The sequence below is a fragment of the Oryzias melastigma genome, linkage group LG7 (assembly GCF_002922805.2).
Source record: "Oryzias melastigma strain HK-1 linkage group LG7, ASM292280v2, whole genome shotgun sequence".
NCBI lineage: Eukaryota > Metazoa > Chordata > Actinopteri > Beloniformes > Adrianichthyidae > Oryzias > Oryzias melastigma.
Window position 1 is genome coordinate 27,396,680 of NC_050518.1, and position 21,504 is coordinate 27,418,183.

At 40.8% G+C, this 21,504-nt stretch overlaps 1 protein-coding gene across 3 annotated transcripts in view; it reads left to right on the forward strand.

Moving 5' to 3' along the window:
• Positions 1 to 16,147, forward strand: part of LOC112159254 (vitamin D3 receptor A) — a 72,363-nt gene extending 56,216 nt beyond the window's left edge. For 2 of the 3 annotated variants that reach the window (XM_024293207.2, XM_024293208.2), the window contains exons 5-10: positions 1,544 to 1,728; positions 3,104 to 3,203; positions 4,224 to 4,401; positions 7,753 to 7,904; positions 8,229 to 8,345; positions 10,554 to 16,147. In XM_024293207.2, coding sequence (XP_024148975.1) covers positions 1,544 to 1,728; positions 3,104 to 3,203; positions 4,224 to 4,401; positions 7,753 to 7,904; positions 8,229 to 8,345; positions 10,554 to 10,807 — 986 coding nt within the window. In that variant the 3' untranslated portion in view covers positions 10,808 to 16,147. The remainder of the gene's footprint in view (positions 1 to 1,543; positions 1,729 to 3,103; positions 3,204 to 4,223; positions 4,402 to 7,752; positions 7,905 to 8,228; positions 8,346 to 10,553) is intronic. The other variant, XM_024293210.2, reaches the window with a different exon arrangement.
• Positions 16,148 to 21,504: the final 5,357 nt, after the last annotated feature.

Genomic DNA, 21,504 nt, shown 5'->3' on the forward strand with positions numbered 1-21,504 from the left:
TTGAGAAAATCCTGATGCGGCCCGGCCTCAACTAGACGCCGCCTGTAGTGGCCCCCGGCTGATTTGAGTTTGAGACCCCTGGTCTAAATTGTTCGGTTTGTTTTAAAAATGAAGTGATCCTGCAGTCTGAGGAAACTGCACAAGCTGCATTTCCATAGCACACATGCACACCACTTTATTGAAATTCTAGAAATGATAAAAAACACAATTTTTCCATTATTCTGTTTCAATTAAATCATAATTATGCAAATAAACACAAACCAACTCATGTGATAAGTCATTCAAAAACACGACGGATGTGATTTACTTTGATTTACAGCAGATACATTCAAATTTCTGCCATGGCACGAGCACTCATCATCATCTATCAAAGGAGACGTCTGCGTCTTATTCAGGCCGTGGAGCGGAAACCCAGCCAGCATGGCCAGGTGGGCCCCATACGGTTTAAAAGTGGCCGAAAATGTGGCCCCGAATGGGTTTGTCCACAGTTTCTATGGTGGCCCCACCTGTGTTTGCTCACATTGGCTTAAGTGGACACTTTGTTGGCAGACTCGCTATGCTAGCCAGCCTTGCTACAGTGACGCTTGCTAGCTCGATACAATGGAGCTGGCAAGCTTGCTTGCTTTCAACAGAATAGCTCACTAGCATGCTACATGCTACTAGCTTGCTAGTTCGATACAAAGGAGGTTGCTAGCTCGCTACAGTGGAGCTTGCTAGCATGCTACGCTGTCCACCAGGTGGCTAAAGCTATGAAGCTATTTTTTATTTGTAAGGTCAATAAATATATATGTTTGTTTAATACATTTTATTAGGCCGATGAATTGAATCGTTTAACTGATGAGCAACATGCTCATGAAACTTTGAAACAAACGTGTTGCCCTCAAAATGTTTTTACATTTTCTGTCCTTCTCACATCAACAGTAATTTGCAGGAATCTTGTGCTTTAATCCTCTACCTTAAACCTTCATGGATCTTCATGAATAGTGTCTAAAAGAGAGCTGAACAGGAGGAGAGTTAATGCGGTAACCTCTTTTTTATTCACAAGTGATATGACGCTGAAAGAAGGGAGCAAATTGAGTTAGCATCACATTTTTATTCTGATTTTTAGCCATTTAGCAGGAAAGAATGTATGAAAAAATTGTAATTGTTCAGTTGTAGCCCGACTTCTAACCCCTCATTTTCATCTGTTCTTGGATGTAAATTTCAGCTCTGGTTTCTTATTTGTTTTATTTTCAAGATGGTTTCAACAGATTTTTCTTTTCTCCCCCAATGACTTCATTTATAAGCGACAGATATATCTTTTTGGATTCATTCATTGGCCGTTTTAATTCTTAAATGCAGATTGTAAAAACTTTTCTTTTTCAAGTTGGAGGCTGACAAGAACATGTAAAAAACAACAAAAATGTTCAAATAAAAATAAATTATTGACTAAACTAAAGAATTATAAGTCGTTTATGGAGCCTTGATCTTGACATATATTTTTTAAGCCGCTATTTGTTTAAGGATGTGTTCGACGTGTTGACCCTCTCCCTTTCTTTTCTAGTTATACTGACTGATGAGGAGGTTCAAAGGAAAAAGGAGATGATAATGAAGAGGAAAGAAGAGGAGGCGGCCCGCGAGGCCATGAGGCCGCGGCTGAACGACGAACAGGCTCGGATCATCTCCTCACTGGTAGAAGCTCACCACAAGACCTACGATGCCTCCTACTCGGATTTCTCACGCTTCCGGGTTAGTGACATCTTCACGTCTTAAATAAGGTCAAAAATGGGCTTTTTTCTTTTACAGGTATAAACCTGAGATAACACAAACATCCTCTATTGCAGGGGGTTTAAACTCAATCACACAAGAGGCCAAAATCCTAAACACACCTTAGGTTGCGGGCCGAACAGGATAAACATTTATTGAAAACAATAAAACTACATTATTAAAACTGTAACTTTTTAACATAATGATGAACTAGATATATAGCTTTACGTGCAATAATGCTAGTGTGAATGCTGTAAACTGAATTTGGCCGCTGAAAATGCTGAAATTGATACCTGAAAACACTGAAGCGTTTAGCCAGCTAAATATTGGCTATATGCCAAATTAGCCTACAAAACAAAAAAAAACTTAGGTTACTCAAAATGGCTAGCATGTAGCTGACATATTAGCTAAACTCTAATATATACATAAAAAATCTTAGTAAATGCTAAAATAGTCTAAAAAGCTATAAGAATGCTAATTTTTAAAACTTTAAACCATAACATTTTAACAAAATTATGAATAGTAAAAAAGCAGGAATATTATTCCAGAATAAATCAACTTAAACCTTAAATAAACCTTAAACGACTTTGACACATGTTCTCTATTGTATGTCTTCCAATTTTCTCTGATCAAGTAGTAAAATTTTCATCGATTTGTGGTTCTATTTTGGGCTCTGACAGCAAGCCTTAGATTACTTTATTCCTTTATTAACTCGATTACATCTGACAGCATTCTCACTCTGGACTACAACAATGGGTTTGTCTAGAGCAAATGAGATGGAGAATATATATTGGCTGGAATGCCTGAGAAAGCTTCAGTGTCTCTGTGATTTAACAGTGCGAAGTGTGATTCAAGCACACACTGTGCAGGCAGCCAGTCGGGCAGTGAATTCCTGAGTCCCACAGATATTGAGTTGTGGGTGTTACATTGAACTGCAAGTGAACCTTACAGGATGAATAAGCAGTCAGGTCGTCCAAAAATCAAGAACAACTCCACAATACTGCAAATTTGTCGTTTTAGGCAGTAAGTTTGGAAGATCCTACAATTAGTTTTTTAGATACTTGAATGTGACTGAAAAAATACATGTAGCTTCTGGTGAAATGGCACCAATCCTTATGTGCAGAAACGCAAAGTTAAAGAGCTTTTTTCATTTTTATGCTGCAACCTTTTTGCAGAAACTGGGATGAGTCAACTGAGGACATATTTTTGAGGGAAAAAAGGAGGGAAAAAAAGCTCTGGTTTATGTAAAACAGGTCACTGGAGTGTATGGACTTACTGTGTATATAATTTTAGTCTTAACTCCAAGTGGGATTGAGGAGAAAGATCAGAGGCTAAGTGAAATCCGGGTTGTTTTCAGCCTCCAGTCAGGGACGGTCCGGTGACTCGCAGCGCCAGCAGAGCCGCCTCCCTTCACTCGCTGTCCGACGCCTCCTCTGACTCATTCAACCACTCTCCTGGTGAGTACGCTTCTTCATCTCATCGTTTGGAGCCAATTCAAACCACAGACTTCCTTCAATGAAGGACTACACTCACATCCAAACTTTCCAAGGCTTCTCGCTGCATGAAGGACACCAGGATCACCCGGCTGTCCTTGTCGGGCAAACGCTGCATTTATATCTGCAGGACTTCAGTGTCTGTAATCACAATCACTGCTTTATGGTGGGAGGTAGCAGAATATGAAAACCTGCTAAAACAAGTTTTTTTATTCAACTCTACACCAGGGGTGTCAAACTCAATCGCACAGTTTGCATGGCAGAGGCAGCCACTTTCAATGTTTAGTCAATGATACAGATGCGATCTGAGGTCCTTTGGCGTGATCTGACTGATGGGTGCGGCCGTCTGGCGACAGTGCGATTTGAGCCGCGCGGCCGGTTTAAATAACTGAATTTTGGTGAGGTCACTGCAGCGCTCCAACTAGTTTTATTCTTCCCTCTGAGGTCAATATGAGACAGAAATCCTTCAAACTGGGTCAGAGAGAGAGACAGGAAGACTGCTGTCATCCAGACAGAGTGAGAGTGAATCTCTGAAAGATCTCATGAACCCAAACATGGAGACGTGATGATTGATACTTTCTAAAAACTCTTCAAAATAAATAAACATCCTATGTGTCTTCGATGAATTGTAAATGACATGAACATATAGCGATCAGGCTTGAAGAGTCTAAGTATTTGGGGCGGAGTTAAAGAGTTAAAGAATCTATACGACACCCTTGCATCGCCCCTACTTCCCCCTTACTTACTGCTATGCGTTGCATAAGTGTTCACTGTGACCTGTCACCCGCACCATACCCATAGAAAAAAAGGTGCATGAACATTTTCTCTGTACTGATCAGTCTTGATATTTTGTTCTGGTCACCTGCAGGGTTGACCATTTTTCAGCCCAGATCCATTCATAAGGAGAGCTGAGACTAAAGCTTTAAACTGAAAATCTTCTTTGGACAATCGTCTGACTTTGCTTCAAACGCTGTCATGAAACAGAGTCTGTGGACACAAAGATGAACTTCAGCAGCCTGTTGATGATGTACCAGGATGGAGTCAACAGTCCTGACTCTAGCGAGGAGGACACCAAGCTCTCCATGCTGCCCCACCTGGCCGACCTGGTGTCCTACAGCATCCAGAAAGTCATCGGCTTCGCAAAGATGATCCCAGGATTCAGGTGGGAGTTTCAGTAGATTCCAAAGATCCACTTTTGTTGGATCTTATTGGAATTTTAAACCCTTTTCATTGTGTTTTACGTTAACCTGGTGTTTTGCTGCAAGCTTATGGGAGGCATAAAAAAAGCTTTTTCTGTTTCAAAAATTGCAAAAAAATGTGCTTGTGTTGAGCAAAGGAACAGATTTGTCAATCATATTACAGCAACACCACTGCAGCCACGCAGATAATCCCCCAAATAATCCCACATGAATGCACAGTTATGAACAATAAGCACACTTGATCTAAATAAGTACCATCAGTCAGTGAAATGTGAGCTAAAAATACCAACAGGAAATAACTGGGAGATTGAGTCGTAATTCAATTCAATGCTGGTATTTTATGTTATTCTGAATGTCAGAGACGCAACAACGTCTGTCTGTAGGAACACAAGTTTTTGACCTTTTTCTCACTGACTGGTTTGCAGTTTATTAACTCTACAAATCTCAAAGCTGCCACACAAACAGACAGGAAGTGCAGAAACGTTTGAACAAACAGATTTTCCCACGTGCAGAAATGAGTCTTGAAGAACGTTTCATTTGTACATGCTGAGCTGTGAGGTACACACACACACACAGTGATGATAAAAGTACAAAGATGAACAGTACAGCGTCCTACTTCTGCCGTGAAGTTACTCCCTGTACACTCATTGTTTCTCGCACACATAAACAGACGCTCAGGTCAAGACTGTAGGAGGTTAAGTAGAACTTTCTGACATGTAAATGCATGTTATCTCCTACAAAGATCTCTGTGGACTGGAAAATGTGGTGTGTGACCGGAATAAGAAGAACACAGCGAGAACATTTAAATATTTAATCTTTAGCAAATGTTTAGCAAGCCTTTGTGTCACTCAGTGTTTCTGAAGCTTCTGTTTGCCTGCTTGGTTGTGGCTAAGCTTTCGTTTCTGCAGTATATTACAGTTTTTTTCCAATTGCTAGAACACTAAGTTCCGTTCTTTAAACCGGCCGATCAACTGTTTTAACTCTTTTCTCAAAAATGTTGGTTTATGGAATGACCATGAGGGAAGCAGAAGGTTCAAGTTGTTACTGTAATCTGCATCATTCCTATAGAAATTCAACAACATAATTACACAAAAGATTTTGTTGCTGTCTGGAACAATGTCCGTTTTCACAAAAGTTTACTCATCAGACAATAGTTCAACACCAACCCCCAATTTGTATTAGTTTTCTTCCACCTTGTTGTCCATTCCTTAACCGAGGGGTGTCAAAATCCAAAACACACCTAAGGTCTCAGGACAAGCAGGATAAACATTTATTGAACGTTCTAAAACTACATTTTTAAAACTTTAAAATTGTAACTTTAACATAATTATGAACTAGATATATAAAAATGGCAGTAAGTCAGAACTCCTTTATGAACATTGAGACCAGAGATCCCGCTACGTCTCCCGGATTGGCGTCACCGGGGCCCCACCCTGGAGCCAGGCCTGGGGTTGGGACTCGGAGGCGAGCACCTGGTGGCCGGGGCTCCTCCCACGGGCCCCGGTCCGGTCCAACCCATAGGAGCGATGGGGATCATTCGCCAGTGGGCCCACCACCTGCAGGAGAGATCTGAAGGGGCTGGTGCAATGTGGTTTGGGCGGCAATTGAAGGCGAGTGCCTCGGCGGCCCAAACCCCGGTCATGGAATTTGGCTTTTGGGACATGGAACGTCACCTCTCTGGGAGGGAAGGAGCCTGAGCTTGTGCAAGAGGTTGAGAGATACCGGCTAGATATAGTTGGGCTCACCTCCACACACAGCCTGGGCTCTGAAACTCAAGTCCCTCGAGAGAGGCTGGACTCTCTACCACTCTGGAGTTGCCCATGGTGAGAGGCGGCGGGCCGGGGTGGGCTTACTCATGAGCTCCCAGCTCAGCCATCAAGTGTTGGAGTTCGTACCGGTGGACGAGAGGGTCGTGTCCCTTTGCTTTCGGGTGGGGGACAGGTCTCTTACTGTAGCTTCGGCCTACGGGCCACACAGCAGTTCTGAGTACCCGGGCTTCTTGGTATCTCTTGGAGAGGTACTGGAAAGTGCCCCAACGGGGGACTCCGTCGTCCTCCTGGGGTACTTCAATGCCCACGTGGGCAATGACAGTGGCACCTGGAGGGGCGTGATTGGTCGGAATGGCCTCCCTGACCTGAACCCGAGCTGTGTTTTGCTGTTGGAGTTCTGTGCACATCATAGTTTGTCCATAACAAACACCATGTTTGAACACAAAGGTGTCCATCAGTACACCTGGATTGGAGCGGCGTCCAGCATTTTGCGGTCGCTGCACCGGTCCGTTGTGGTGAAAAGAGAGCTGAGCCAGAAAGCGAAGCTCTCGATTTACCGGTTGATCTTCGTTCCAGTACTCACCTATGGTCATGAGCTCTGGGTCGTGACCGAAAGAACGAGATCCCGACTACAAGCGGCTGAAATTAGCTTTCTCCGGAGAGTGGCTGGGCGCTCCCTTAGAGATAGGGTGAGGAGCTCAGTCACCCGGAGAGAGCTCGGAGTAGAGCCGCTGCTCCTCCGCATCGAGAGGAGCCAGTTGAGGTGGTTCGGGCATCTGATCCGGATGCCTCCTGGACGCCTCCCTGGTGAGGTGTCCCGGGCATGTCCCACTGGGTGGAGGCCCCGGGGAAGACCCAGGACACGGTGGAGAGACTATGTTTCTCGGCTGGCCTGGGAACGCCTCGGGGTCCCCCCAGAGGAGCTGGAGGAAGTGACCGAGGAGAGGGAAGTCTGGGCATCTTTGCTTAGACTGCTGCCCCCGCGACCCGGTCCGGATGAAGCGGAAGAAGATGGATGGATGGATAACATTACCTGCAATAAAGCTAGTGAGAATGCTGTAAGCTGAATTTGGCCTCTGAAGATGCCAGTGCTGATAGCTGAAGATGCTAAAATTGATAGCTAAAAACAGTGAAGTTGATGGCCAGCTAAAATATTAGCTAAAACCAGATTAACCTAAAAAAAATAAACTTAAGTTAGCCAAAAACAGCTAGCATGTAGCTGAAATATTACTTAAACTTCAAAATAGCCTAACAAAATAGTCCAAAAAGCTAGCAGAATGCCAACTTATAAAACTTTAAATCCGTAACTTTTTAACATAATTATGAATAATAAAAAGGCAGGAATATTATTCCAGAATAAATCAACTTAAAACTCTCCTGTGGAAAAACATGCCTGAAAGTTTCTTCATATTCAGCTTTTTACAGTCCAACCTAGACAGTAAAAATTGAACCACAGAAGTTTTTGAGATGAAAAAATTGTATTAATTTTAGAAGAGCTACAGATGACAAAGTCGTTTTCATGATTCTGCTCTTGCACATTTGCAGAGATCTGACGGCAGAGGACCAGATCGCTCTGTTGAAGTCGAGCGCCATCGAGATCATCATGCTGCGCTCCAACCAGTCGTTCAGCCTGGAGGACATGTCCTGGAGCTGTGGGGGGCCCGATTTTAAATACTGCATCAACGACGTGACAAAGGGTTAGTTCTACAGAAAAACCCAGCATGTAAAGCGTTAATCTGCTACGGGATTATTTTTCACTTCTACAGGATGTTCACACTCTGCTTTCTTTGTTCCTTTAAAGTATCAGAGGTTGACTTGAAGTTTATCTATCAACACAGCAGAGCAGATACAAATCCTGCTTTTGTTCCCTCACAGAAGAAGTCATCTGATGGACAGATCCTTTAAAAACAGTGTGAAGATCACTCTGAACCCTTCAGAGAATCTCTGTCTGTCTGTGGAGGGTTCTTATGAGGGGAAAGTGAAAATGTTTTAGCTTGGTCATGTTTGTGTCCTCTCTGCAGCTGGTCACACCCTGGAGCTGTTGGAGCCTCTGGTGAAGTTTCAAGTTGGTCTGAAGAAACTGAACCTGCATGAGGAGGAGCATGTGCTGCTCATGGCCATCTGCCTGCTGTCTCCAGGTACTGCAGGAACTTTTTCCCTTTGGTTGAAAGAAAACCCTTCTCCTAAAGGGAGTTAAGGAAAACCGGATGTCCAAACGTTGGTCGACTATCCAGAGCTTCATAATAAGGGGGCTGTTGTGGATCTGTAACTTTAGCTATATCTCAACTATGAGAGACAAAATGAGAAAAAAAATCACATTGTCTGATTTTTAAATAATTTATTTGTAAATTATGGTATAGTAGTATTTGATCACCTACAAACAAGCAAGTTTCCGTCTCTCACAGACCTGTAACTTCTTCTGGAAGAAGATCCTCTGTCCTCAACTTGTTACCTGTATTAATGACACCTGTTTGAACTGGTTATCTATATAAAAGACTCCTGTCCACAACCTCAAACAGGCACTCTCCGAACTTCACCAAAGAGCTGTCACCAGAAACACAATAGTTGACCTGCACCATGCTAGAACACTGAATCTGCAATAGATAAGCAGCTTGATGTGAAGAAATCAATTATTAGGAAATTGAAAACATCCAAGACCACTGATGATCTCCTCCATCTGGGGCAGATCTCACCCCGTGGGGTCAAAATGATCACAAAGCTCCCAGAACCACATGGAGGACCTAGTGAAAGATCTACAGAGAGCTGGGACCAAAGTAACAAAGACTACCATCAGTAACTCTCTACAAACCCTGCAGTTCCAGACGTCTCCTCCTGCTAAAACCAGTACATGTGCAGGTCGTCTAAAGTTTGCTAGAAAGATCTGGATGATCCAGAAGAGGAGAATGTCCTATGGTCAGAGGAAACCAAAACAGAACTTTTTGGTAAGAACTCTACTGTTTGGAGGAGAAAGAAGAACACCATACCTACTGTAAAGCATGGAGGTGGAAGCATGATGGTTTGTGGCTGTTTTCCATCAAAGGAACCAGGACGACTGATCTGTGTAAAGGAAAGAATGAATGGAGCCATGTATGGTCAGATTTAGAGGGAAAACCTCCTTCCATCAGCATTGAAGATGAAACATGGCTGGGTCTGTCACCATGACAACCATCCCAAACACACTGCCCGGGTAACCAAGGAGTGGCTTCAGAAGAAGGATTTCAAGGTCCTGGAGTGGACTAACCAATCTCAAGTAATCTCTAGAAAATCTGTGGAGAGAGTTGATAGTCTGTGTTACCCAAAGACAGTCCCAAAACATCACTGCTTTAGAGGAGATCTGATGGAGGAATGGACCAAAACATCACTGCTCTAGAGGAGATCTGATGGAGGAATGGACCAAAACATCACTGTTCTAGAGGAGATCTGATGGAGGAATGGACCAAAACACCAGCAACAGTTTGAGAAAACCTTCTAAAGATTTACAGAAAATATTTGATTGTTCTCATTGTTAACAAAGGGGATATAACATTGAGATGAACTTTTGTTATTGACCAAATACCTTTTTTATGCCAGAATTTACAAATGAATTCTTTAAAAATCAGACAATGTGATTATCTGGATTTTTTTCTCATGTTATCTCATAGTTGAGCTATATCTATAAAGAAGATTACAGGGCTCTTTTCAAGTGGGAGAACTTGCACAATCGGAGGCTGATTAAATACTTTTTTACCTCACTTTATTGGTCATAATTTGGGTAAAACTTGATTGTTAAGGTTAAAACCATCCTCCTCTTTTTTTTTTTTTTGGTACATCAGGATGTTCTGTAATAAAAACCGCAGAAACCGATTTTTCTGAGGTACGAGTGGCAAAATCTGAGTTACAAATGCCGATAAATTAGGATTTATTGGAATTTAACAGACCAAAAACTGGTTGTCAACATGAGTTGATAGATTAATAACTACTTTTTGTTTTTTTATGAGTTAAAATGATAAAAAACAAACAAAAAAAACCACCGTAACACCAGAGCTTTAGCTGCAGGGAATATGTTATTTGAATTACCGTAACTCTTAAACCGTATAAGCATTAAATGTATGTTCAACAGATTCTAAAGAAAAGGAGTGTTTGGCTGACATGCAGGACTTTCCTGCAGCAAAGAGCTCTGCTCCTTTTCTCTGCATAAACGTCACAGAGTTACTGTAATTGGAAGATATTCTATAATAAAGGGATAAACATGGTGGCTCTCTGTTCGTTTAAAACTCCTGCCTCTGTTAGAAGTCTGCAGGAAAGATCAGATGACTTTTGACCTTTGTCTCCTTGTTCCTGCTTTCTCTCCCCTCTGCCCGCCGCAGACCGCCCCGGTGTCCAGGACCACGCCCGCATCGAGCAGCTCCAGGACCGGCTGTCTGAGGCCCTGCAGGCCTACATCCGGGTCAACCACCCGGGCGGCCGCCTCCTCTACGCCAAGATGATCCAGAAGCTGGCGGACCTGCGCAGCCTGAACGAGGAGCACTCGAAGCAGTACCGCTCGCTGTCCTTTCAGCCGGAGCACAGCATGCAGCTCACCCCGCTGGTGCTGGAGGTGTTCGGCAGCGAGGTGTCATAGCAGAAGAGGAGGTGTGTGGGCATACTCACAGCACCGTCACACACAGGATAATCCACCAACTCGTGCTGCCTTTTCCTCAAGATGAACTGCAGTCCTCATGAAGCCTTGGAGAACCGCCCGAGTCACAGCCACCCTTTCAGTTTTCAGACCCCCGTTTTACCTCAAGAAGCCCGTCATAACTGGACCTCTGGATTAGTGAGACACCGTGTATGCTTTTGGATCCTGCAGCTCCAGGATCACCAAATTATCCTCTGAAAACCTGAGACTGCATCAAATGTACAGTTTACATCCCCTCTGTCATCACCACGTCACCTCGGTGGATCTCATGCTTTTCTCTCCTTCACCCTCATGACATTTCTCCATGGTAACGGCGAGGCAAGGACAGAAAAAATGCACATATTTACATCTATTAGCCAGTAAGAAACTAGGCATAGATTGCTAGAGGTGTTTGCTGGTTTAGAGTATGTTAACAGCAAAAGCATCCAAATATATGAAACAGCAGAGGAGGCGGGCAAGCTCCAATCCATGCATAGAATGCTTTGTTTATAGGTCTTAAATATTCTAACAGAGTTCTGCTTCTGCCCTTTGAATCTATCGATATATACATTTATATATAACAATGTGCAAGAAGTTGTAATCCAGCAAAACACAGATAGATGTTGAAGTGGTGACGGAAATGTTGGCAAGAAATGTGCAATCTGAAGCAGCATGGATAGAGGCGGGAAACCGTCGGATGTCCCTTTGTCACGGAGGGAATGTAAGAAAACAAGAATGTATGTTTGATTTTTACATAGTTGGTGTTTTTATGGTACAAGTCAAATGTTTAGATATGCCAACGTAAAGCAAAGTGAATGGATGAATGGGTGTGCGGCGTGATGGCGTGGCGGCCGAGCCACGAGGAGCAAATACTTCTGAGAGTTTGGAATGGTGTAAAGGATCCCGGGAGCCCTCCCGCGTTTTGTTAGTGTCTTTGTACGACGCGGGGAGGCGAGCGGCGGCTCCTTCTATTTTTGATATCTGTGTACAGTGTGCTCGACTTTTGATGGACCACAAGGGGGTGTACGTTCAGGCTCTGACTGAGGGTGTAGTGCAAACAAAGTACTGGTCTGTCACAGACGGACGTACACAAACAAAATCTCACGTGTTGATGATCCCGAGTGAATGGTTTTGCTGGATGGATTGCTGCTAAGACAGAGCTGGACAGCTGGACAGAGCCCAGCTGTCGCCTCAGGGAAAGTTTGTCTAACGGTGTTGTGTATTTGGTTTTTACAGTGTGTGTGGCGTAAGCTTACAATCAGGAGACACAGATTGTTTTGTTTTATTGTTTTTTGGAAGGCATCACTGTGATTCTTATCATACTGAATAACAGCATAAGGAAGCTAAAGATGAAACATTTTTTATAAATAACTACTTTTAATTTGTTTAAAACTTTCTAAATTTTACAATCAGAGTAAACATTTTAGGTACAGAATCTTTGATTTTTATTTTTTTTACCTTTTTTTCAATTATTTTAGTCGATTATAATTTCTGAAGGAAAGGCAGAGATTGTTTAGTTTTTTTTTTTTTGGATGTTTTTGTGTTGATGCTAAAAATTCTCTGCTTCTATCATTTCAACACCAGCCACATAAGCAAGGTTTTATCACTACTTTATCACTACATATCAAGTTTCTGTTGACATGGTGCATGCTCGTCCTTCACGCAGGCCTGGATCACCCCCTTGTGGAGGAACTGTGTAAATACCACTCACTAAATCTGTACATAGAATACAAAATAATGATGATGATAATAATAACATAGGTGAAATATTACAAAAATCTGTTTGGAGGCTCTATGCAAGTAGAGATCAGCTCTTACACTGAGAATGGACGCAGGCACCGTCACAGGAACTTACTGAGCTGCTCCAGGATGCACCGAGGTTTGGAGCCCCGCCTCATCATTAGGAAAATTCAGCCTAATAAATGATCCATCCAGAGGGGGGGCGGCGGTCGTGTTGCCATGGGGAAGCAGCTAAACGCTCTTGATTGGTACCTGACAGCTCCGTAAGTTCTGACTGTTAAGCTTCCTGTCTGTTCATTCCAAGCTTGTGGATATTTTATCCTTTCTCTCGTATTTCAACCAATAAGCTTTGGAGAATTACACCGTGTTTTAGTTTTGATCTGAATCTGACTTCCTCTCTGTCTAGGTTGTTGATCTGAATGTCTGTCAGGGTTTCTGTGTTAGCTAGCGCTTGGCTTTCTCTGTCCAAACAGTTTGAAGACTCACAGCTGAGCGCCGTGGACCTCTGGAGCCTTCTGCAAGTGCATGTAAAGAAGCTTCCTGTTCTGCTTTGTTTTGGGATTTTAACTGACAAAACTTCACTTTATCTTTATGAGGACTGGACACTCGTGCCCATATTTTATTTCAAACAGGAGGACACGGTTTCTCAAAGGACACAATCCCCTCTTTCTCCGGAGCTAAAGACAGAGCAGTGACACTGCCTCAGCTGACAGGAGTCAGCCTCTGCTTTGGCGTGCCTCTTCGCCCAACGCCCAGCCGTACAACCATCGCCTGCATCAGCAGGATTTCCGCTTTAAAGCTTTAAGTCGGCAGCCAGCCAAGTTCAGCTGGGGGTTGCACCTGATGGTAGCGCGAGGAGCGAAAGGACGAAGGAGGCGCTCTGACTGGACCTACCAGCCTGTAAACGCTGTAAAAGATCATAGGAGATAAAAGTCAGACTTGGCAGGTGTAGTGAAGTGCTGTACAGGCAGAGTGAGCAGAGACGGACTCTTTGAGGAATCCTGTGACAGTTTGTTAGTGTTCATCCACGTTGACATGGAGATGCAGGACAGCTGCGAGGAGAGTCGGCTCGGCGCTGAGGGTTCGTGGAGTCTCTCATCAGTCATTTACCTCTGCTGCTTCAAAGCCGTTTTAATCCAGGGATACATTTTTAATCGTCAGATTTGATGTGTTTTTTCATCTGTTTTTCACCAACCGCTGCTCCACTCATGAACCCGAAGTGACGAGTTCTCTCCTCGCCGCCGCTTCAACCCAGGTCAGACGCTCCACCTCAGTAGCCTTACTCCTACAGACCTCACTCAGCTGAAAACATCCACCAGATACCTCAATAGCTAACAGGAGGCCTCCTCTCAGCCGCCTCCGAAGGGAACCAAACTTCAGCTCATACTACACAAACAAAAGACCTTCAACCGTTCGATCCTCAGCAGGTTTCTTCATCCAGTCGCCCTGTTTCCGGTCGAGTTCTGTCGCCGGTCGATCGGCAAACCAGCGGATCTCAATGTTAGTTTCCCAGCTGTCGTCCTGCTTTCCTCGTCCTCTCCTCCGTCTGTCTGAAACGTGCCGCACCGCGCCGGTACTGCGATTAACAAAAGTACTACCTCCTCTCTGCACATACAAGTATATACTTCTATTTTTGTTACGGTTGTTTTTGCAGCGAAGTGTTTAATATAAAAAAAACAAAAAAACATCCATTCTAGTGGAATATAAAGCTCAGATTTTTATTTTAACTCTCTTTTGTGCATATAAAACCGTTTGTTTTTGTTTAATTACTTTTACATGCTGGATGATGGTTACCTCAAATCTCAACCTTCAAACACAGAAGCCGGAAAGTTATTTTTCTCTCAAAAAAACATTAAAACTGACTGTTTCTTAGGTTTGAAACCATTGAGCATGAAAGGAATACAAATATTTTATATTTCCAGCCTAAAAATGAAGATTCTAACAGATTAATGTCAAATATTTGACGTATTTTGAAAGTTAAAACCTCTTCTTGAAGACGTTTTTGACTTTTAAAACTCAAATGCTTTTATTGAAATTGAAAAATTATTAGAGAATTTCCTCATTTGTGTGTTCGCTCGATACTGGCCCAGTTTGAATGTGATCTAGAGGTTATTTCTCGTAGTTGTTTAGACTTCGGTCCGTAAAGTTCATGTTTTTCTGTTTTTACCCCCCGGGCTCTGAGAGGATTTACCCAAACACCCGTGGAACTGCCCCATCTGCATCAGCTTTCCCCATCTGTAGGCCACACCAGAACAGATAATAATTTATATCCTTTACAGCTTATTAACAACAAAGTTCTGCTTTGTAGATATGAGGGATTTGGAAATAGTTGGTTTGCCGTTTGGTTGATTTAGATGAAATTTATGCCCCATATGGGAGGGGTGTGTGGGCTAAAGGATTTCCAATTTTACCCCTTAATGCCTGAATTTATTTCCAGCTATTAAAAAGTTATTCACTTGTGTTTTTGCTTTTAAGTAAATGCGACATGTAGGTGATTTTATAGCTGGTTTGGTTTGTCGCATTAAAGGATGATCTCTTCCAGGAGATCATCCTTTCATTTCTGTTTAAAAAGGTCCAAACCTGTTTAACCCTTTAACACCGGAGCTCCAGAGTTTATGTTCTTTGATTAAATGTAACTTTTCAACCGTTTACACGATCATTCCAGTAGATTTTGAAGGAGAAAAGCCGGCCGCTTTTCTCCTTCAAAATCTACTGGAATGATCGTGTAAACGGTTAAAAAGTTACAGTGTGTGAACCAGTGCTAAACGTCAAACAAGGCTGATTATTTGAACAAATTTCAACTGATGAAGCAAATTACATAAATTTCTCCTGAGAACAAAAGGCTTTCTGGTTTTCCGTGTGGATTCTTCAAACCAACGCTCTCCCTTCCTGTCTCGTAAGGGTCTGCCACATTGGGATCCCACTGTAGTCATTAGCTGACGTTCATTGGTGTGTTTCGTTGGCTTCACATGCAGGCATGTCTCTCCCAGCCGCTGCAGCCCAGCACTCTCACCACTCTGCCTTCTTCTGTTCCCAACCGACCGGTTCTGAATCTCCGCTTCTGGGTTCTCTGCTTCTTACTCAGACACCATCAAAACGAGATGCTGTGAATGACACACCAGGCCTTCAGTAGTCACTTTTGTATGAAACCACCTTTGTAGATCCCATTTCGTTTGTTGAGAGTTTTCCTTCTAGGCAGGTCTCTTTTGCTCTGATTGCGTTTTTTTCTGCTACCTCTCTAAATGTGCGCTTTCTGGAACACGCATGCACTTAACCGCTCTCACAGGTGAGCTCTCTCTGACACACCTGCAGCCAGAACACTCTTTCAGACAGACACACGGGTGCACCTCTTCTCTCACCAGCAGTTCTCTCTTTCTGTTTTGCCAATGATGCACTTGTGATTTTGTCTCTGGGATGCTCTGCAAAAAAAAAAAAAGTTTAGCAAAGATGTGTCGCCGTTCTACGTCCTCCTCTTTAACCTGTAATCTCGGAGATAAACCTGAGCTTAGACATCCATTTATCTGGTTTGTACAGTTAGAAACGTTCATGTCTTTATAAAAGAAACATATAAATGCACAGAACTGCTCAGATCAGTTGTTACCTTGGTGTGCCTGGAACCCACAGCCTTATTTTGGGACTATATCAGGGGTTTTAAAGAGAATACAAGGCGTTCTGTATCAAACAGCTTCACTCGTTTTCTGTTCACATCATTTGTTTCTTCCTCCAGCCTGTTTATCAAACCAACAGTGTTTGGTTAGAGCGCCGTCAGTGTTGAAGTTTTATTTATTCTCCTTTAAAGTGAAGTTCTTTTAAAAGAAATAGATCTTATGAAACCCTTTGAGATGTAGTGTTGCGGCAAAGTGTAATTATTATTTAATTTGACCTAATTTAAGTTTGTTTTATTTTGTTCTTCTAAATAAAAGTCCTATACACTGACCTGTTCACGTCCTTCGGTTGAGCGAAAAAGATCCGAAAAAGAAGCAAAAGGTTTGAATCCGATGAGTTTAAACAGGAGTCCCAGGATAAGAATCCTTCACACTCACGTGCACTGCACCATGCAGGAAGCACCGTCATGCTCTTTTGCAGAAATTTGTCTTTTCAAAAATGTTTACTTCATCAAACAGTTGTTTGTACCTTAACCATGTCTCTGTGGTCAAAAACAAGACGCCTGTTTTTTTTTTGTTTTTGTTTTTTCTTTCATGTAATTTTATTCCTATAAAAATGATTCTTTTTGATTATCTGTATTATACGTAAAATACTGATAATGTTTTGGAGAATCACAAATAAAACAGCTGTATATAATAATGCAAAACATGGGAGTTTGTGTTTTTTAAGGGTTTCAGGAAAAGAGAAATGTAAGGAAAAAGCAGCTTATTAGCCCAGTCAATGATTCTGTTTGGAAAAAAGGAAAGACAATTTTTTGAAAATTCTTTTAAGGAGAATTTACCTTAATTATGTTAGATGATTCTATATGTCAACAACAAAAAAAAGTCTTAGGATTTTTTAAAAACTAAACGTCAAAAGTTTCTGAAAATGTAAATTTTCTGTTTGGATTTTGTTTATTTCAAGCAATAAAACAAAAAAGGACAAAGTAAGATAAATAAATGAGTATATACCTATACAAAGACATATCAAACTAAATAACTTGATGACTTGAAATTTAAAGAAGTAGAATGCAGCACAGTAGAAGTACTTGTCTGTGAAGTTCTAGTTCCTACCACCAGGTGTCACCAAAACCCACCAAATTCCCCTCCAACATCCACATACATTCATCCAGCCACAACGACTCACAGATCTGGCAGCTACAGCAGATTGCACAATTTGGAACTCTTCCTGGTTTTAGTTTGTCATTTTTTCTGCATTAATCCGTCTTGTTAAGTGGCTCTGTTTCCTCAACTGCATTTGAATGACTTTAAGTTTACTCATTTTTGTCATCATCTTCAAGTCCAGAGTAAATTATAGTGAAGTAAAAAACAGTTTATCCCACTAAAAAAAGAAATTGAAATGTTCATTAAAGAAGCACTTGAACTGTAGAAGACAGACTGTCGAGTGAGAATTCATCGTTAGATTTCATAAAGAATACAGAAATGCAGAAAATCAGTTTTATCACCTTTAAACATTGAAACATTCTGTCCCTCACAGACGTGTTTCTACTTTAGGAAGCTCTTATCACTCATTACCCGCATCAATGTCACCTGTTTGAACTGGTTATATGTATGAAAGACACCTGTCCACATCGCTGACTGCAACCTCTCCACCATGCCAAAGACCAAAGAGCTGTCGAAGGACACCAGGGGCATGATTGTAGACCTGAATCTACAATAAGCAGCAGCTTGGTGAGAAGAGGTTAACTGTTGGAGCAACTGGAAGAAATGCGTGATATCAAAATGTTCAGCTCGTTCTGGACTTCACTGCTTGTATTTTTGGTATTCATAAACTTTATAGTTTTGAAATATTTACTAAAGTATTCCCCATTAGAAACAAATGAGGAAGACTTTCAATTTCAAAAATATAAGTAGATTAACAGCAATTATTTAAATATATTCATGTTTTCATCTCTTATTGTCATTTAAAAAAAAATGAAGTTTAGCGTCTATTTTACCAAGAGGCTAATGTTTTGACTAATTTAGTTTACTGAGGAACTTTAGACTATTTTGAAGTCTTACCTCATATTTAAACAATAAGCTATCTTTTTTGGCTAATTTGCCATCTACTGAGGTTTTTTATGCTAACTTGGAGTTTAGCGTCTAATTTAAAAACAGGCGAATGTTTTGACTAATTTAGTTTACTCAGGAATTTAGGCTATTTTGGAGTTTAGCTAGTATTTAAGCTGTGATCTAGCTTTTTTAGCCAATTTGGCATCTACTATGGTTTTTTTGGGCTAGTGTTAAGTTTAGCTCATATTCAGGCAACACACAAAATATTTCTACAAAATGTACTAGGGATTTTTAAGCAATTTTACTACAATTTTTTTCAGAAATGTAGGTCAACTTCAGCGCTCTTTCATAGTTCTTTAACAAAATTTCCAGCCTTTTAGCAAATTTAACATTTTGCAAATATCTGTTACATTTTCATCAAATCGTTTCAGCGATTAAGTTGCATCAACATTTTTGACAAAAATCTTTAGCATCTTCAGCTACTACTGAAAGCATTCACACTAGCATTGTCACAGGTGATAACAAGACAACTTAGATATTCTGCTCCATTGTTGAAATCAATTCTTTAAAAATCTAACTATTTGATTTCCTGGAGTCTTTGCTTGTATTCTGCTGCTATGATGAACATTGCAGACCAAACTCAAATGTTTGAGTGAAACAACTTGACTGTCAAATAAGTTTTGCTAAATGGATGTGGTGTCAAATCCTAGATTTTATCTGACTGTTTGGAAGACGTTCATCCCAATGCAAGAACAAAACTAACGCTGCAGTCCGTTTAGGATCCAGACGGAGCAAAAGTCCCCAAATAGAGCCTTATAAACAGAGCTGAATATAAAACACAGAGGGCTCGGTTGTCTTAGACGTGGAGGTTTCTAACGGAGTCCAAGGATCCACGAGCTGCAGCTGTGATAAGATCCTCATTGTCTCTGTTATCTGCTTCAGCAAAGGAAACCCTTTCCTTTACGAGGAAGGAGATGATTCAGATCCACAGTTCCTTCAGCTTCAACCTTCAATGTGTTCATCCAGTTGTGATTTTTGTAAACCAATATTCTGACTTCTCCTGCACTTTTGACATTTGAGCAAAGCAATAGATTACATTAGTGGTTTATTGAAGTTCTCATAAATGTGTCCTTAAAAGTTGTATAAGTTTTCCTTTGAACTTTGAAATATTTATACGTACAGCAGCACAAACTGAAGTTTTTGTAACAGGTCCACCATATTTGATGATAATTAGCTTTGTAGCTAACACTGGAACATTTACAGAGATGTCCATGAATGTGCACTGTCCCTGTTCAAATGAATATCAAATCAATTAAATATTTATGAATAAATAAACAACATACATTCATTTATTTAAGTTAGGACAGTGCATATTAATCAATGTTTCAGCAGAGCTACAACATAAATATGCCAGAATTAGCAAAGGAGCTCATTTACATCTGTAGTCCTAAAGCAGGTGAAGGAAATACAAACATTACAGACGTGAAATTTATAATCGCACAAAGTAGACAAATCAACACAAAGACTTTACAGTAAATAGAGATAAAACAAACAAACATAAGCTCTCTCTGAAGTTTGATGCACCTATTGGATTGTTTTATGTACAAGTGCATGATTGAGTTGTTTTTAACCACTCTTTAGAACTGCTTTGAATCGTGTGTCTGATTTTATGTGGCGGTGGATTCCAGAGTTTGGTCCTCTGATAGAGACCATCATGTTACTGAATTTGGTCCTACGTCTTTGTACTTCAGTCTCCTCTTGCCAATCCCTACATCTGTTGTTCTATGTATAAAATTCATTAAAGGTGGAGGAGCAAGCCCATTTAAAACGTTCAAAATAAAACCAGCATGTAAAAACCACTGATGATCGTCAAAATCTAGTGTCTTATATTTATAAAGAATGATACAATAGTGATATCGTCAAGGATCTTCAATGTGTTTTTAAACGAGACTTTAAAATGCTTCCACTTGTTTGGGACCATGTAGTGAGGCAACATGTTAAGTGACTAAACACCATTGAGTGAATATAAACCTTTGCTGCCTCTGTGGTTAGATAAGATCTTATAGATCTAAAATTTGATCCATTAATTTTAATAGTTCTAGAAACTTTTTTTACATGCTCTTTAAAAGTTAAATTTGAATCAATGATATTTAAAGTGGTCTACCACTTGTAATTGGTCTGCATCGACCAACATAGCTGGCTGGTTACTGCTTGATGATTGACGAGAGAAAAGCATACAGACAGTCTCTTTTTTTAATTTTTTTTTTTATTTTTTGTGTGTGTTAAGATGAAGGGACAGGTTTTTATAACCAGTCTAGAGAGGATTGCAGCAGCTTCATCTTTTGTTTTTGCGTGAACATTAAGAACTGTGTCATCTGCATATTACCATATTTTACTATTTGAACATACATCTGGCAAGTTGTTCCCACAAAGACAAAAGAGGAGGGGCCCCAATATAGAGCATGGGGAACTCCCGCTGAGCAGGACAGAGAAGATGATCAAGCATCACCTATTTGTACCGCCTAATTCCAGAGGAACTAATGATTAAAGACCAACTCCGATCATCTATTGATCTATTTTCAAAAGGTTCCCAGTGGAAATTTAATTATGATTATGCTTTTTTTCTTTTATTTAAAAAAAAAAAAAAACTTTTTCCATGCTCCTAAGTCACAGTCAAATGAATAAATCCTCAGAAATTCAATTTTAATCTTAAAAATGCCACAAAAAATTTTAAACACCATTTTCATCAGAGTGGGTCTTTAAAGGTGTAACCATGGTAACAGCTTGGTCATTGTCTTACTGTTAAAAATCTTTGAAAAACACCTAAAAGAAAAGGAGGAGCTTTGAAGATTTTTCACAGATTAAAGCTTCAAATCTTCACAGGCTTTTGTTTTCTGCTCCATGAAGCCTCACTGAAAACAAATTAGCTGAAAAAACTTAAAAAACCCCCCCAAAACTCAGTTACCCAAAACAGCTAGCACGTAGCTGAAAAAATTGCTAAACTTCAAAATAGTATAAAAAACTTTTAGAACCCTAAATTAGCCAAAACAGCTGGAGTGTAGCTGAAATATTAGCTAAACTCCTAAACAACCTAAAAAATCGTAGTAAATGCCAAAATAGTCCAAAAAGCTGCAGAATGACAAATTTTTAAAACTTCTAAATCATAACGTTTTAACATAATTATAAATCATAAAAAGGCAGGAATATTATTCCAGAATAAATCAACTTAAACTTTAAATAACTTTAATATTTTACTCTCCATAA